Source organism: Propithecus coquereli, unplaced genomic scaffold, assembly GCF_000956105.1.
Source record: "Propithecus coquereli isolate 6110/MARCELLA unplaced genomic scaffold, Pcoq_1.0 Scaffold583, whole genome shotgun sequence".
Taxonomy (NCBI): Eukaryota; Metazoa; Chordata; class Mammalia; order Primates; family Indriidae; genus Propithecus; species Propithecus coquereli.
The window spans coordinates 144,362-161,133 of record NW_012151763.1 but is presented as its reverse complement, the minus strand read 5'-3'; the positions used below and the strand labels follow the sequence as shown (position 1 = coordinate 161,133).

Sequence of the window (16,772 nt, the reverse complement as noted above, 5' to 3'; positions counted from 1 at the left end):
TGCCTGAATTCTGTGGTGAGAAATGTGGCTGCAGAACCACAGTGCTTGGCTTCTGATCCAGCTTCTCCACCCACCTGCTGAGCTGAGCTGAGCAAGTCATTGACATTTTTGGGCCTTCACGTTCCCATCTGTGACTTGGGAGTGGGGGTAGCTCCTCCCACAGAGGGCTGGTGTGAAGGTTAAACTGAGTTAACTCAGTGTGTGTAGAGCTCTAGAAAAGTGCTGCCACTGCTTGGTGGTGGTGGTGGTGGTAATAGTAAAAAGCTCTGCCTGAAGAGATCTGATGTTTTTGTTCATGACTCAAGACATTTGCTTCCTTTTACTCCTCCTTTTCATATCTGTGCTGTTTGCAGACTTGGCTGGACTCCTTGGTTGTTATTTGGCACTAGGTCTAAGGGAGAAAGAAAGGTAATGGTGTATACCAGTAAGGACTACCGTTACCGAACACTCCCTCCGCACCAAAGGCCTTCACATCTCCCCATTCCTTACAGCAGCCCTCTCTGGTTGGTACTGTTTCCCATTTTGCAGGTGTGGAAATGAGGCTCACGGATGTGAAGTGAGTACTTTGCCTAAGGTCACAGCAAGTGGCTGGTGGAGCTGAATTTGCTCCCAGTCCTGTCTAGCTCCAGAGGCCACACCTAACCCATGTAGGACTCAGCCATTTCCCTGTAAAACTGCACACCTATTTGCTTGAGTACATTCATAAAAGAGTTTGTGCCTGCTCAGAGTGACAGAGTGGAAGAAGTCCTGCAGGCCCAGCACCTCGCTTTGGGGGCATGTCATTTCACTTTGAACCTCAGTTATCCTATCTGTAAAGTGGGATAACACTTGCCAATTAGATTGCCATTAGATTGCCAATTAGATTGCCAAGATAAAGTGAGACAACATGTGTAGAGCACACAAAAGCAAATGGAAAATGGGCATTCAAATTCTGGGACATCTAAGTTTTGGCCCAACCTCTTTGGTCTTGGCATACAATTCACTAGACCAGGCTAGTGGGGTATGCATTACTAGTTCTTATTAAAATGCAACGTGCATCAAAATCTTTCTCAACATAGTTTTTGGTAGATTTCCTATAAAAATTGAAGATTTTGACATTCAGGTGTTAGACTTGAAGCTTCATGATGGCTAGTGCCAAGTTAAGTCATGGCTATGTACCCAGCATGGTGTACACTCAGATGTTTGAATCCATGAAGGAGTGAATCCATTTTCTTAGTTTTTGGTAAGTGGAAGTAATTTTAAGTCAGAGTAAACAGTGTTAAGATATCTAACCTTGTCCATCCAGATATACAGAAACTGCCCCACCCACCTGTTGCTTGTTGCTGCGCTCCCTTCTCATACCCTACGTGTTTTGAGGAAAATCATTTTTCTTTCTACTTTTTAGAGTACTTTCTGGCTGAGAGAGTAATTATTTGCAAAATAATTTTACCAGTAATACCCTTCTTGACAGCTAGTGTCAATAAAATGCATCTAACAATTAATCACCAACTCATGACAATGCTCTTGTTATCTGGAATGGTTATTGAAATCTTAGGTTAACTCCACATTTGTTTGTCCTGTCTTCCCAACTAGATTGTCCTTCCTTAAGGGATGGTCCTGAGAACCTCATCTATAGTAGGCGATGAGACAATTTTGGTTTTTGATTTTGCAGAGAGCTAAGGGTACCCCCTTCCCCACATTATTTAATAAGTACCAACTTGCTTGGCTCTTCTGAACTCTTCTGGCTGGGTGTTTGGAATGTTTGTCACCAGGTGTGACTAAGCTTTTGTGGTTGCAATCCGTGGAATGAATTGGTGACCCAGTGTTGTGGCTGCTGTTCTTTTTTTTGGGGGTGGTGGCATTATTTATGTAACAATTTGCAATGATGGCTTCCCAGTGGCCTTTATAATAATCAGTTAAAATTTATAATGTCCAGAAGACAGAAAACATGCCTCTTTTACAGGAAGTAGGAGACCTGAGACAATGTTTGTGGGCCCTTATATTATAGAGGGGTTGCTTTGATGATAAGATCTTTTGTAACTTCCCCACCTACAGGGGAAGTGCCCAGTCATAAAGCAGTGGCTTCAACTTCAGAGCTGTAGAAACCCTTGAGTCAGAGTTTTTTCTTTCTGAATAGCAGGAAAGATTGACTTAAAGGACCTTCATTACCAAAAAACTTTCTCGCTTTCAGAAAGACAATTCATAGTATCATAATTCGCTGGGCCCAAAATCATCCCTGGTTTCCTTGTCCTAGGAATATGAAGACAAAACTGGAAGACCTAGCAAGCCACCCTCTCCAAAGCAGAATGTGAGGAAGAATCTTGATTTTGAGCCACTTTCCACCACCGCGCTCATCCTTGAAGACAGACCAGCATGAGTCTTAAGAAGAATCTCTTTAAGAGTTTGTTTTAGAACTTGCTTTTCATTAGAAAAGAGCTAGGGTCACAAGAGAGAAGAAAGGTCAGCTGTAATCACTATTCCCTATATTAACATGTGTTTTGTGATGAAAGTAAATGACTTATTTGGAAAATTATCCTTTAGCACAGAAATTTTGACCAGGATTTCCTGTTCAGATGATTTTTCTTTTTAATTTAGCATTTTAAAATACTTTTCAATGTCCAAGGGCAGACTATCAAAAAAAAAAAAGGAAAAAACTTAAGTAGCTATTATAAATGATAGGTTTGTAACTGTAAGAAACACTGGAAAGTGTACTCTAAAGTGGGTGTTTTGAAGGTGCCTTGATATTGTAGAACAATTTCTGGACTAGCCTACTGGGTTCTTTGGGACCTGCATTAAGCAGCCTGTGGGTGGTCTTATGCAGGTCCCTACCTCTCTCTGGACCTCTGGTTTCCTGCTATGTGAATAAGGAAATGGGGCTTGGAGATCTTAGTGGAGTACAAGGGATTGCTCCATTGTACCAGGTCACAGCTTACCTACTTCTAAGTATTGACTTTCCGTAGAACGTTGTGTTCGAATAGACGTCCCCCATTTAAAAAAAGAAAAAGGAAAAGGATGTTGTAAAACCTTCTTAATTAATCCCTAAGATCCCTGCTATCCCTGAAATTTAAAATTGGTGAAATCTAAAGGAGAAATGTTTCCTTTGTTAATTCTTGGTCCTTGAAAATCATGGGTGTGTGGGGAGAGAAAGCCTGAGGTGGAGGACTGAAGAGTTAGAGACCACTGGGAAAAGCCTCTGCACAGTGAAGACCAATCCTTTTAATGATCTGAAATGTGAACGGGGGCGGGAGGGGGCTCGCCATGTTCTCCTGCTGCAAGTGACAATCGTTCAAAATGTCCCAGGGAGTGTGGGTCACATGTGAAGGGTACAAGCAGCCAGACACTGCTGCCCTCCCATTAATTCCAGTGCCGGCAAATTCACAAGCATGCTTCTGAAAGAGACCATGCCCTTTATTTTTTTTAAACGGAATTTGAAGGTACATCCACTTTTTACATGATAGAACTGTGATATACATTTGTATATAAAAAACAAAGCAAATGAATCACATAACTAATGGGAAATTCCCACACTTAAAAAAACTGGCCAGGAAACGTATTCGAATATACATGTAAGAAATGCTATTGGTATACCCTACTGCAAGGATTAACTGTTGACAATTATTAGTGTATTGTGGTCAAATCAAAATTTCTCTGGAGAATGGGGTGAAAATACTGCAAAAAATTGTTTATATTATCTGTATTGTAATTGTGGATAATTGTTACGTTCTTCTCTCTATTAATCATTATAATTCAGTTGTTTTATACCAAGTGCGCTTTGCTTTTGTAAGAAAATATTTTTAGTTTGTGAAAGAACTGCATAATCTTAAATTTAGGTTTTGTTCTTTGAGCTTTATATTTTTCAGTAAATAATGCTTCAGGTTTTTTTCTCAAAGACTTATTCGATATTTATAATTGTGGAAAACCATTTATTTCCTGTCAAGAAATCTCCCAGCAAAACCAGCTGAAGAAGCTCAGAAACACAGACAACAGTATGAAGAAATGGTGGTTCAGGCCAAAAAACGAGGTAATGGGATTCACATGTGTGGTTATATAAGGCAGCACAAGATTTTGTGTCTTTCTGGGCATTTTCTTTTTAACTTTGGAGTTGTAGTACCTGAACTTTACCGAACGCTTTAATTCTTTGAAATTTATAATTTTCGATCAAAAATGCATGTTTCTATCCATTCCTGGTATCTTTATTCAAGAAAATAACACTTTCAACTTACATGAGAAAAGAGATTGTATAGGATAAAAATGTTAGAGAAAGCTTCAGCCAATAATGACATGCAAATTTCTTTCCCTGTCTGAGCTATTTTCTTTATTTATAAGATGTGGTTGGATTTGATAAAATCCCTCCAACATCTAAAAAACTGTTTTTCTAGGATATTTAAAAAGTATATGTAATAAAATGTGATATATATGCACAATGGAGTGTTATTCAGCCTTAAAAAGGAAGGAAATTCTGACACATTCTGCGACATGGATGAATCTTTAAGATACTATCCTAAGTGAAATAAGCCAGTCACAAAAGGACAAATACTGTATGATTCCACTTAGGTGATGTCCCTAGAGTAGTCATATTCAGAGAGACAGAAAGTAGAATGGTGGTTGCTGGATTCTGGAGGGAAACATGGATGGGGAGTTAGTGTAGTAGGTACAAAGTTTCAGTTTGGGGAAATTGAGGAAGTTCTGGTGATGGGTGGTGGTGATGGCTGCACAGCAATGTGAATGTACTTAATGCCACTGAACTGTACACTTAAAGTGGTTAAAATGGTAAATTTTACATGTATGTTATCATAGTAAAACAGTGTGTATAAACTAAATACACAGTATTTCTCAGAGTTGCTATTCTTACATTAAGAGTAATGCTTAAGCTGTTAGAAATCAGCATGAAGGTTACATTGGGAAGAGGATGGGGCAGGGAGCACAAGAGAGTTTCTGGTGTCCAAGTAACTTATGTTGTTTTGATGGTAGTTTCATGGGTTTTTCTATTTTCTGTTAATTATATTCTTATTTGTACACTTTTGTGTATGCACGTTATACCAAAAAATCTTATTAAAAGATGGATTATGCCTAAGCATTCTAAAGTCCATAGAGTATGAAGTGAGCCTTGAAAGCTGAAGCTTGCTCTACTTCGATGCCATTTTCCTGGTGTTTTTGCAACACGACTGTTTAAGAAAAATCATCTAGCTTGAAAATGGGAGGTATCAGTTAATAGATTTTTTTTCCCTTTTTAATTGTGATTTCTAGAGCTGAAAGAAGCCCAGCGGAGGAAAAAGCAGCTGGAAGAAAGATGCAGAGTAGAGGAAAGCATTGGCAATGCTGTCCTTACTTGGAATAATGAGATTTTACCTAACTGGGAAACAATGTAAGATATGACAGAGTGGATACTGCTGAACTGCAGATCATTTCTTTCTAGAATCTGCTGGTTGCAGCAGCATCACTGTAGCTGATAGCAAGACCTTTGATGTAGTAAGTTTAAGTTGCAGAGTCTTCTATCGCCTCTGCCTTGGTTCAGCCCTTGCTGTCCCTTTCCTGGGTGTACTTTCATGGATGCTTTCATCTTCTACTCATCTGCTGAGCTGTCTTTCTAAAGCACCAGTCTGTGTTATTTCCCCACTTAAAACTCCAGCAACTTCCTGTGACTCTCAATATAAAATTTGAATCCTTAGTTTAGCAAGGAAGACCCTTTGTGAGATGCCCTGCCCTCCCTCTGCAGCCTCATCCTTCATCTCTCCTCCACGTGGACAGAGCCCTCTCCCTAGGGAGCTGCCAGGAGGTGTTAACTGCTTTTTTATTTATTTATTTATTTTTTTGAGACAGAGTCTCACTGTGTTACCCGGGCTAGAGTGCCGTGGCGTCATCGTAGCTCACAGCAACCTCAAACTCCGGGGCTCAAGCGATCCTTCTGCCTCAGCCTCCCGAGTAGCTGGGACTACAGGCATGAGCCACCATGCCCGGCTAATTTTTTTTTTCTATATATTTTTAGTTGTCCGATTAATTTCTTTCTATTTTTAGTAGAGACGGGGTCTCGTTCTTGCTCAGGCTGGTTTCGAACTCCTGAGCTCAAACAATCCGCCCACCTCGGCCTCCCAGAGTGCTAGGATTACAGGCGTGAGCCACCGCGCCCAGCCGGTGTTACCGCTTTTAAGCCTGATGCTCTTGTCCTGCACCTCCTCATCAAGCTAACTCCCTCCTGTGTGTTCTTTAAAGCTCAGTCTTCCTCACGGAAGACTTTACTGTCCCTACCCTGGCTGGAAGTGCCCGTGGCGGACTTCTCTGGGTATATCGCAGCTGTCTGCTCAAGCTTGTCTTTATCTCTTTGAGGATGGAGGCCAGGTCTTCTTTGGTGATGACCCCCAGTATCAGTGGAGTGTGTGCCCCGCATAGTCTGGCAGCTACTGGCATCTTTACATCTGAGGACAGCTATTGTTTCTTCCTACGTGTTCAGAATGGGTAGGGGCAAGTGTGTGGGCAGCAGTCCCAGGGCTGTGCACAGAGGCACACAGGAAGCTTGGATCCCAGCTTCCCTGTGCTCTTGCCCTGCATGTCAGAATGTTGGAGACTCACTTATGACACTCACCAGGGTGTCACTCACACTTCAGGGGTCGTATTGCCTGTTGAGGGTCTCCACGAGGATAATATGTTTAGAGCCTGCTCTCCTAGGCAGTGTCCTCAAAAGGCTTGCTACTGCTAGGAAACACTTCACACTTTTTCTTAAATGGGACCCAGTAACAAGAATAGAGGTTCTCAGAACGCTTGTTGCTTCCTGAGAGGCAGCAGAGCCCACCCCTGGCCCATCCTACACTGTCCTGTGTTAGGTGTGATCTGAATGCACATACACACGCAACAGCTGCCATTGAATGCACATGGACTCCACCAGGCGCTGTGCTGGATGCTTTTGTACTTTATCCTGCTTAGTCCTCACAACACCCCTTGGCTGGTAGGTCTCATCCTCTTGATTTTAGAGAGGTACAGGTTCAGGGAGGAAAAGTAATTTCCTCCAGATTCCTGGAATCTACAACCCCAAAGCCTATGCTCCCCCACTGTGCTGTGTTCAGGAGCACCTTGAGAGTCTGCGGAACCTTTGCATTGTGCAGTCTTTTGGCAGTGTGTGTTCATTGTGACCAGCAGACCTGAATGACTTTGTGCAGTCCAGAATGTTCTGAGTCAGCAGAGTTCTTCTCCACAGTTAGAGTTTGGCAGCTCGAACCTGAGTGCTCCGCCTGTGTGGTAGTGTGGTGGCTGTCTGCTGTCTCCGTGGGCTCACCTCACGGGGCCCTTGGGGTCTGCCTTTTACCCCTAGTTCTGCAGCAGTGCTGCTTGGCCCTCCTCACCCATGTGCAGCTATGTGCAGTTTCTGTAGGAGGCCAGGTTATTTCTTTTTTCTGTGTTTTCTGCTGAGAAACTCCTTCTCATCCTTCATGTGCTTAAATTGCTACTGCTTACTCAGAACTGGGCTCCAGAATAGTGCCCTGGGCCTGCTGGCTTGTGGTGCTCCCTGCTGTGCTCCCTGCTGTGCTGTATCCTTCAATACCTGTCATGATAGTTGCCCAGTGAACAGGGATTATTGATCTGATCTTTACAGAACCCTGGACTCTTAGCTCCCTGAGGGCAGGGGCTGTGCCTTATATAACTGTGCATCCCTAGCTCCTGGTGGTTTGGGGCTAGGGAGACAGCTATTTCTTTGTGGAGAACAAACTCATAAACTCATACTTCCATTTTTGTCCAGGTGGTGCTCTAGAAAAGTTCGAGATTCGTGGTGGCAGGGAATCCCTCCAAGTGTGAGAGGCAAAGTCTGGAGCTTAGCCATTGGCAACGAGTTAAATATCACCCACGGTGAGTGGTTTGCATGATCCTAGCCTTGGTGAATCCACCCCCTGGGTCCTGTAGCTTCTTCTGTCCCTTCTGCCCTTAAGAGGGGCAACCATTGCCATGAAGCTGTGTCTTTTGAGAGCCCAGGTGACTATCCTCCAGGAGAGAGGGGCAGCTGGGAGGCCTGGGTTTAGTCCTAGGTATTTCAGTTACCTGATAGTTCAGAGCAAAAGCCTGGATAGAGGGTACCAGCTCATCAGTGTGAGGTACCTTAGGATCACTTATCAAAGTCCTGTAGAGGCTAGCCTTATGATGTGAAAATGAGTGGAGACAGGTGGCTCTTTTCTGTGGAGTTATTTATTGTACAAGGGTACCTGTTTTTTTTTTTTTTGTGGGATTATTTTCAGGCAGCCTCAGCGGGGACAACTTACTATGGTAGGACTGGGGTCCTTGGGGCTCTAGTAGCTTAACTCTGGGGCCGTTGTGCGAGAACCCTGCTCAGCATTCTCAGGCCGTCTGCATCTCCTCCACCAGACTGGATTCACTGGATTCACTTCCAGTGTGTCCCAAGCACTCTGTAGAGCTCTGTGCAGCCATAGTGAAATTGGTGCCAGGAGCTCACAGACTTAAAATCAAGTGCTTAATAAATGGTAGTCGTTCCTTCTTGTTTTTGTATCCCTACCTGCACTTGAAGCTAAGGGAGGACAGGGACACCTTCCTGCTCTTCTGTCAGGTACTCAATACTGGCTGGTGGAGTTGATGCAGTTTTTACTCTGGTGAAGGCCTTTTGAGTTTAAAGCAGATTGATTTGTATCTTCCCCCTCTTAGTTGGGGTTTCTGTTACCATTTTTATCTTGAGAAACGTCAGCTGGTTGGTTGGATGGTTACTGGCTTCTGTGCAGCAGGGTACTAAAGAGGGAACATGGGAGCAGTGAACTCCCTCCAAAGCTCCTCTTTTGGCTAAATCCATACCTGCCAAAAATTTGTTTTAACATCTTTACATGAGAAGATGTATAACATTTAACTTGTGGAAATAGCTTTATAAAAACATCCTTAGAATTTAAGAGTTGGAGAAATTGCTGAGCATCTATTTCAGTCCATGTTCTTGAAAATTTCTAAACTATCAATAACCCTGTCCCTGCAAATTGAATGTAATGCACAGTACTTTGTATGTGTATTTTACATTTTTGGTTCTCACTGATGACTGGGTTGCTTTTATTTAAATTAAAACCTTCCATGGACCGTATCATAGTAGGTTGTGCTAAACAGCTAATTAATCAATTATATGTCTTAAATGTTTGTCTAAACCCTTATATTGGCTCGTTTTGTTTAAACTGTGTCTGTCTTGTTATGATTAGCTGGTTAATGTCAGTGGCCCCCAGTAGAACTAGTGTTCAGAAGGCTGGGGCCTCATCTGCTGTACTCTCTGCTCTGTCACTGTGCCCAGCTCAAGTCTCAGGACATGGCAGGTCCTCAAGAAATACTTGTTGAGTGAGTGAATGCCACCTTATTGGGACCTACTTAATCTCAATTTTACTGCATCTCCAAGCTGGTGTAAGAACACAAATGATCTTGGATTCCAGTTGTTGAGTACCAGGCATCATGTTAGGTTCTTTACTTACATGCCTTATTTAAGACATGTCTCTATATAGACAGTGACCTTGACCTTGTTTTCCTCTTGAGAACTTTTAGCATCCTGGAAAGGCTGGCGACTGTGCCCCACGCCTCATGGCTAGTGTGTGTGGGGCCAGGATTATGATTCCCGCCCTAGCTGATTCTGAAGCCCGTGTTTTGACTTGGGAAGCCACAGAGTTTTGTTCTTTTTGTGGTTGTACAATTGGAAACTTACTGAAAGTCAAGTCAACCTAATAGTACTATTAAAACTTCACTCTTGAGGCCTAAGTCACTCTTGTACTTTGAAATTGAGACAGGGTGTCTGGGAAAAAGTAGTGGTAGCTGTTCTAGCCCCCACCCCAACCCCAAAATACACACCAATAGAGCCAAGGGGGAGAGTTTTCAAACTCTGACACTTGGACCCATTTTACCCTTGGGCTACTGGAATCTGTGCCCTAACTGTCAAATACCTCATGTGGGAAGTGGTTCCCTCATGGTCATGGCCACACAGTGGTTTTCACCCATCTCCTGCCAAAATGACCAAAGCTTGGTCTGCCTCCTGGAGGCTAAGAGCAGGCAAAGGCCCCGCTGGGTGCTCTAGCCACCAGCTCAGAGCACTGGCAGAGCAGTCCTGGCAGCACTTGCACTGAGTTGCTGCCTTCTGGACAATGGTGCTGTGACATTGTACTTCATAACTGCGCCTCCTCCTGCCATGGCAGACCACCATAGATTCTAAGTCGGATCCCTCACAAGGCTAGAACAAGGGCATTAATCTAGATTTTACTTGTTGGGTTATAATTATGTTACTAGAATTTGAGTTACATGTTGATAAAATAGTGTCACTACCCAGAAGGCAGGTGTGCTCTGCTTTATTTTCCAAAAGTAATGATGGAAAAATTAGAATGATGAAAGTTCTTTGGGTGGCTGCTGTTAAAGTCTCTGATTGATTAGTGATTATTAGTGATTTGAGATATCTGGGAGCTGGGAAGCATCGAGGCCAGGGGAACAGGAGGCAGCTGGGACTGGGCTGGGTAGGGGAGCAGGGCTCTGAGAAAGAGCTCTGTGGTGTTAGTCTTCTTATTGTCCATTGAAGAAGAATGGGGCATGGATATACTCATGGAGGTCTGTGTAAACTAGTAAATTTTGTGAGCATGAGTTATTACTTAACTATTACAAACTACTCAAAGAGAAGAACTGTCGAAAAAATAAGTTCTAAGTATGGAGGAGATTTTGTGACTGTCGTGATACTTCTCTGCCAGCAAGAGCCCTTATTCTTTGAGGCCTCTGGCCGTTCCTGGGATCTGCTCCCACCCCTGCTTCACTGCCGGCAGCTAGAATAGGAGGCCTGTGCCAGGTGGGGAGCAATTCCATCATGTCCTTACTTGGACCAGATGGTTTTCTGCTTCTCCCTCCCTTCTTCCCTCCCTCCATCAGTCAGGTATTCATTGGTTGCATTGTTCTTTGTCAAGTCCAGCGTGGTTTGTTCTGGATGCAGAGGTGAGTGAGAGACCTTCACAGTCTTACCTTCAAGGAGCTCACAGTCTGGGAGAGGCAATGGACAAATCATAAATCAAAATAAGATGGTTTTGTGGGTGGGCTGTGTAACAGAGGTAAATACCAGGCATGGTGGTATCATGTGTATTCTTTCTTTGTATATGGCTGTGTCTTTAAACAATGAAAATACTTTCAGGCAAAGTTGCGGGAAATTGTTTAAGTGGCTTATTTCGTGCACAATTAAGCCTACTATAGTTGAACTTAAATATTTGAAGGAGATAGTAGTGCGTGAAAAATACTCACATATGTATATAAGACTTACCCAGAAGCTTTTTTTTTCCAGAGCTCTTTGACATCTGTCTTGCCCGAGCCAAGGAGAGGTGGCGGTCCATTAGCACAGGAAGTTCTGAAGTGGAGAGTGAAGGTATAGACCATTCTAAAACCAGCGTGCTGCTTTGGTCAATTATCTGTGGCATTCTGTATTACATAATAAAGTTTACTTCACTGCAGTAGTGGTTGATGTGCATTTCTAAAAGCTTCATGGGAAACAGGGTTTTTGAAGCAAAAATTAAAGGAAAAAAAGCTTTTATAAGAAATAGAACATACTAGTTCCTGCGAGCTGTTTGTGTCCTAACATGCTGGAGGGCTGGTTGTAACCAGTATCATTTCCTTAAAAGCTATTCATGTGATTTACTGTAGCCCAGTGCCTGGGATTAGTTGAATATTGACTCCTAGAGGGGGGACTACTTCCAAAGAGGCAAGAACACTGGTATTTGCTAGATTATGCTTTTAGAATTTCCCATAACACACAAGAATGATTACTTCTGTTGGTTAAGAAGTATGTTTTTTATTGATCTTTTTTTATAGTCTATGTGGTATTAGAATTTAAAAAAATATAAAACAAGTTATTTACGAATATTTGTTAGAAATATTACATGAATATAATACTGCTCTTAAATATACTAAGTTTATACCAGTGATGTTTGAGATCAAATAATGATTTTTTGGTGTTTTTTTTTAATGTGTGGAGTTCATTTGTGTATATTTCCCTGCTTATCCTTATTTTCCACTGATTATGTTGATGAAGGTAACATCAAATTAGATTTTGATTTCAGACTCTAGAAAATATCCGATAATGATCGAGCATTAGCTGGTGCCATAGGAATTTTTGTTGTCTAAAATAAGAAACTCTATAAACTATTATATACTCTGAAGGTGGACTCTGTTTGAGTCAAGATGTAATTAGGTCAGTGTACTTCAGAGAACTTCTTTCCTTGTTTCACTCTTATAAAACTTTAAAGCCTCGTAATTATCCCACATTCATGCCACTGAGGACTGTAGTGACTTTTGACATCTTCTGACAGATGCTGGGTTGTCAGCAGCAGACAGAGAAGCTAGTCTGGAACTTATTAAACTGGACATTTCTAGAACGTTTCCTAATCTCTGCATTTTCCAGCAAGTTAAGTAGTGGTGATTTGTTGCTTTCAAGTATATTTTCATCTAAAATTCATAGATGTCAAAATGCATATATTTGTAATGAAGTTTGAAAAGTTCTTAGGTTTTTTAGAGACTGGGGGTGGGGGTAGGCTGGGTCTTACTGTTAATAATTTAGACTTTTTCAAATAAGTATAATTGATGTTTTTTAATGAATATTTAATATGACCATACTTTTTCTTTTAAAGACGTTCTGTCCTTTCAAGATGCATGCCTCGCACCCTCTGTAGGTCTAGCACAGGAAGAGCCCTGTGCATGGCCTCATCTGGCAGGTGCTCTTCTGTTTTCAGCGCTGTGTGTAGCAGCAGCACCCTCTCAGCAGGACTGTCACGGTGTGATTGGCTTCGGCACCAATGAGCCCAGTGCAGCGAGCCTGGGGGAGAAAGGGAAATCCTTGGCAGCCTTGGGGTAGCCAGGGAGGGTGGCCGAGGAGAGGTGGTGGGGTTTCTGAGCGCGTGGGCCAGGAGAACAGTGACACCACTGAGAACAACAGCCAGCTATGGGAGATAGGACACACTCCTTGGATGGCAGTAAGAGCAGAGTGGAGCTTCTCCATGAGCATTTGAGCATAGGAGAGGGCTGCCAGCAGCAGGTTATGGAGTTCTGAGCAGAGCTGTTTGAAGACCTTCTATTCTTTGAGCCTGTAGACATTTATCTGGGGGTCTTGTTTGACCCCTCCCTTATCCAGAAGATTTAATTAGCTTCAGGATCTAAGTTGGTGAGTGATATTGAGCACATATGTAATTTTGCTTATCCAAAGTAAGAGTTTCCTATTTTGAAAAACAAATGAGGAAACCTTCCATCTCATTTCATTGCTTGGAACAAGGTGGAATTAGAATTTCATTGGAATAGCAATTTTCTTGGAAATGTGAAAGAACGTTGCGTTTAAATATATGTAGTTATGAAGTAGAGAAATAAAATTTAAAGACAGTTATTTCTTGGCATCTTACTCTTTTTCACGTGTTTTTCTATAAAACTAAAATGTATTTGTGATGTGAGTTTGCTTGGCTTATTTGAGAATGTAGGGGAAATCTAATCCCAATAAATAAGAGCCCCTGCTCACTGGCACATTTGTTCCCCAAATATTCGTTGAGCATCTGCTCTTTGGAAGGCCCAGGGTTAACGGAGACACTAGGATAAGCCAAACCCACCCCTGCCCATAGGATGAGAGAGTCTAGGAGCTGCAGTCATATTATTAAGGTGGTGAGATGTCCCCTAAGTCCTAAAGAACAAGTGACGGAAGGGTTGAGCGGTGGTGCTTCTGGTGAGAGCAGTGGGGTGTGGGTGCCCTGAGCCAGGGCAGTTTGGGGCCTTGGGAAACTGCAGTTCCTTCTGTGGGAGTTGGTTGTAATGAAGCTGGGTGGTGGCAGGGACCAGACTCTCAGACCATGTGACTCGTGACCTTGGGCTGAGAGCAAAGCCTGGAAGGGAGAACTGTCCTGAGCAGTTCCTTCTGGATGGTGAGTAAAGCAGAGAGAAATCCCACCTGGGGAAGGTATGGAAGGTGTCCCTTGCTCTTGTCCCACTTCAGCTGAGGACAGTGCAAGAACCAGGTGATCGATTCCCATCCTCTGCAAGGATTTCCTGGGAGATACAGGTGAATCTCCCATGAAGTGAGGCCCCGAAGCCACTGGCCGGGTATTTATCTGCCCGGCTGGGAGAACCAGAGTTGACCCTATTAAAATGGAATTTTAATTAGGTTATTTTTAGTGTAACTTGCACAACTGTAAGCAAGATCTAGATTTTGGGTGGTGATAAAATGAATGAAAATAGTGGTTTAGATGGAAGAGAAGCTGGGATGAAGGAAAGTAGTTGGGCCTTAACTCCACATAATATTAGGATATTCACGTTAGTTGCACCTAACTGGGGAAGACTCCCCGACACTTACTGAAATAATAAATCCTCGTGGAACATTTACTGGGCAGCATTTTTGTGTGATTTTTGGTTCAGGTTTTTATTCAGCTGCAAATTCTCTGAAATGACTTGGAGAACAAAAGTATTTTCCAGAGGAGAGAGTGGGTCCCGGGTAAAAAATAATATCAGAAGTAAATGACAGTCATGAAAAATCCCTTGATTGCCAGACACTATGCGGGATGTTTTAATACATTTCCTACATCCCAACATTCCTACAAGACAATACTTAAATCCACATACAGACGAAGAACCCGAGGCTCACATTGCTGGGTAATTTTCCCTAGATCATATGGCTAGTAAGTGACAAGCCTGCTCTGAATTCATCTATAGCCCACACTGATCCCACTCCTCCCAGCTTCAGGTAGAGCTCTGTCTCTGAATTCATTTCTCTTCTCAGTACTCCCTGATGTCTCTCAGGTGACAAAAAGAAGGACCCTGTGGCTGTGGTACTAAAACCAGGCCTAACAAAGGAAGGTGATGATGATAGTGAAACACAATCTGGGGATAGTCTGGAGCTTGCTTAACCTAGGGTCCTCCTCCCTGTGCCCAAGGGTTGCTTGAGAGCTGACTGCTCAGTAAGGGGCCTGTCTGTCCTGCCCTGGCACTTTCCCACATGACAGCGCCCTTCCCCTGGTCTCTCCCATGTGGCCTCCCTCCTCACTCTGGAGCCTGGGCTCCTGCCAGCTCCTCTCTGCTGCCTCCTCTGGAGGCTGCACAGAATCACTGCCCTCCCTGTGACACAGAGCATCCCTAGCCTCTGCAGAAGCCCCCTGGCTCTCCCACAGCTTCCCCCGGAGCCTCCGTGATAGCCACAGCCCCTTCAACTTAAAGGTTCACTTTGGACAGGGACGTTTAGACATCCAGTCATCCTGAAGTACATCCCAAGTACACCCACACTTCTCCAAATGCGTGGTGAGTGCAATGTGATTTAGTACATACTATCATTTTTGTGATATAAAGTTGGAGACAGATCACCCTGATACTTGCCATAGGAGTTTAATGGAGTGTTGTATTTGGAACTGTCCACTGAACACATATGTAAATGTCTGAGCTTAGTTTGGAGGTCAAAACCAAAGTGTCTTAAGCCAGAAATGAGGAAAGACCATGGAAATCACTGTGGGGCAAACATGTGCTGAGGCTGAACTAAAATCCTGGTTTCACCCAAGAAGTGAAAAACGGTTCCTTGGTGGGCATGGTAGCTCGAATTTCAAAAGAAAAAAATTAACCAGCCCCCCACTGCCTCCTGTCTGGCACCTACCCCACGGGAATATACTGACTTTCAGTGTGCCTAAAGGCACCTGCACAGGTGTTCTGGTAGCAGCAGAGTAGCAGAAACTCAGAGGTTAAGATTTTGGCCTTGAAGCAAAAGGAAGTAGAAAATTCTGAGCCTATTAAGGATTTAGAGGGTATTAGAAAGGGAAGCACCCCCGGTGAGCCTTCCTAGTGAGAAGTACAGGATCTTCTGACAGTTGTGATCCTATATTAGAAAGCATAGGTCACATAGCAGGCACTTCAAAACATTGGAGAATTTCAAGGCAAATTTTACCTTCTCAGAAAGCACTTTCAAAAATGAATAGTTATTGATGGACACTTGAATTGTTTCCACATCTTTGCAATTGTGAATTGTGCTGCTATAAACATTTGGGTGCAGGTGTCTTTCTTATACAGTATCATTTGCTCTTTTGAGTAGATGCCCAGTAATGGGATTGCTGGATCGAATGGTACTTCTACTTGTATCTCTTTAAGGTATCTCCATATTGCTTTCCACAGAGGTTGCACATGAGTGGATTAATAAAATGTGGTATATGTATACCATGGAGTACTATTCAGCTTTAAGAAACAATGGTGATATAGCACCTCTTGTATACTCCTGGATAGAGCTGGAATGCATTCTACTAAGTTAGGTATCCCAAGAATGGAAAGACAAGCACCACATGTACTCACCATCAAATTGGTATTAACTGATCAACACATAAGTGCACATATAAGAATAACATCTATTGGATGTTGGGCGGGGGGGGGAGGAGGGAGGAGGGGACAGGTATATGCATACACAAAGAGTGCAATGTGCACCACCCGAAGAATGGACATATTTGAAACTCGGACTTAGGGGGAGAAGGGGGGCAAGGGCAACATATGTAACCTAAACATCTGTACCCCCATAATATGCTGAAATAAAAAAAACTTTAAAAAAATGAATAGTTATTGTCATAAATTATAGTAGTTATTTTTTGTTGAGCACCTACTATGTTACAGTTTATGGGAGTGACTATAGTAGTCATCCACATCTTCTCTTTCTCTTCTTTCTGGGCACATGGAAACAGTACAGTCCCCTTGTACTTAGCAAGGGTCATGTGACTTTTCCTTGCCACTGACACATGAGCAGAAGCATTGTTTCTCACATCTAGGCATTTGAGAATCAGGACATCATTTCCATGCTTTCTCCTTCCATTCGACAGCAAACA

General features: G+C 42.9%; 1 protein-coding gene across 1 annotated transcript in view; it reads left to right on the top strand.

Moving 5' to 3' along the window:
- LOC105821613 (TBC1 domain family member 14-like) overlaps positions 1-12,805 on the top strand; it is a 109,924-nt gene extending 97,119 nt beyond the window's left edge. The window contains exons 3-8 of the mRNA XM_012658353.1: positions 2,234-2,352; positions 3,918-4,000; positions 5,227-5,344; positions 7,709-7,815; positions 11,243-11,323; positions 12,684-12,805. Coding sequence (XP_012513807.1) covers positions 2,234-2,352; positions 3,918-4,000; positions 5,227-5,344; positions 7,709-7,815; positions 11,243-11,323; positions 12,684-12,805 — 630 coding nt within the window. The remainder of the gene's footprint in view (positions 1-2,233; positions 2,353-3,917; positions 4,001-5,226; positions 5,345-7,708; positions 7,816-11,242; positions 11,324-12,683) is intronic.
- The last annotated feature ends 3,967 nt before the right edge of the window (positions 12,806-16,772 follow it).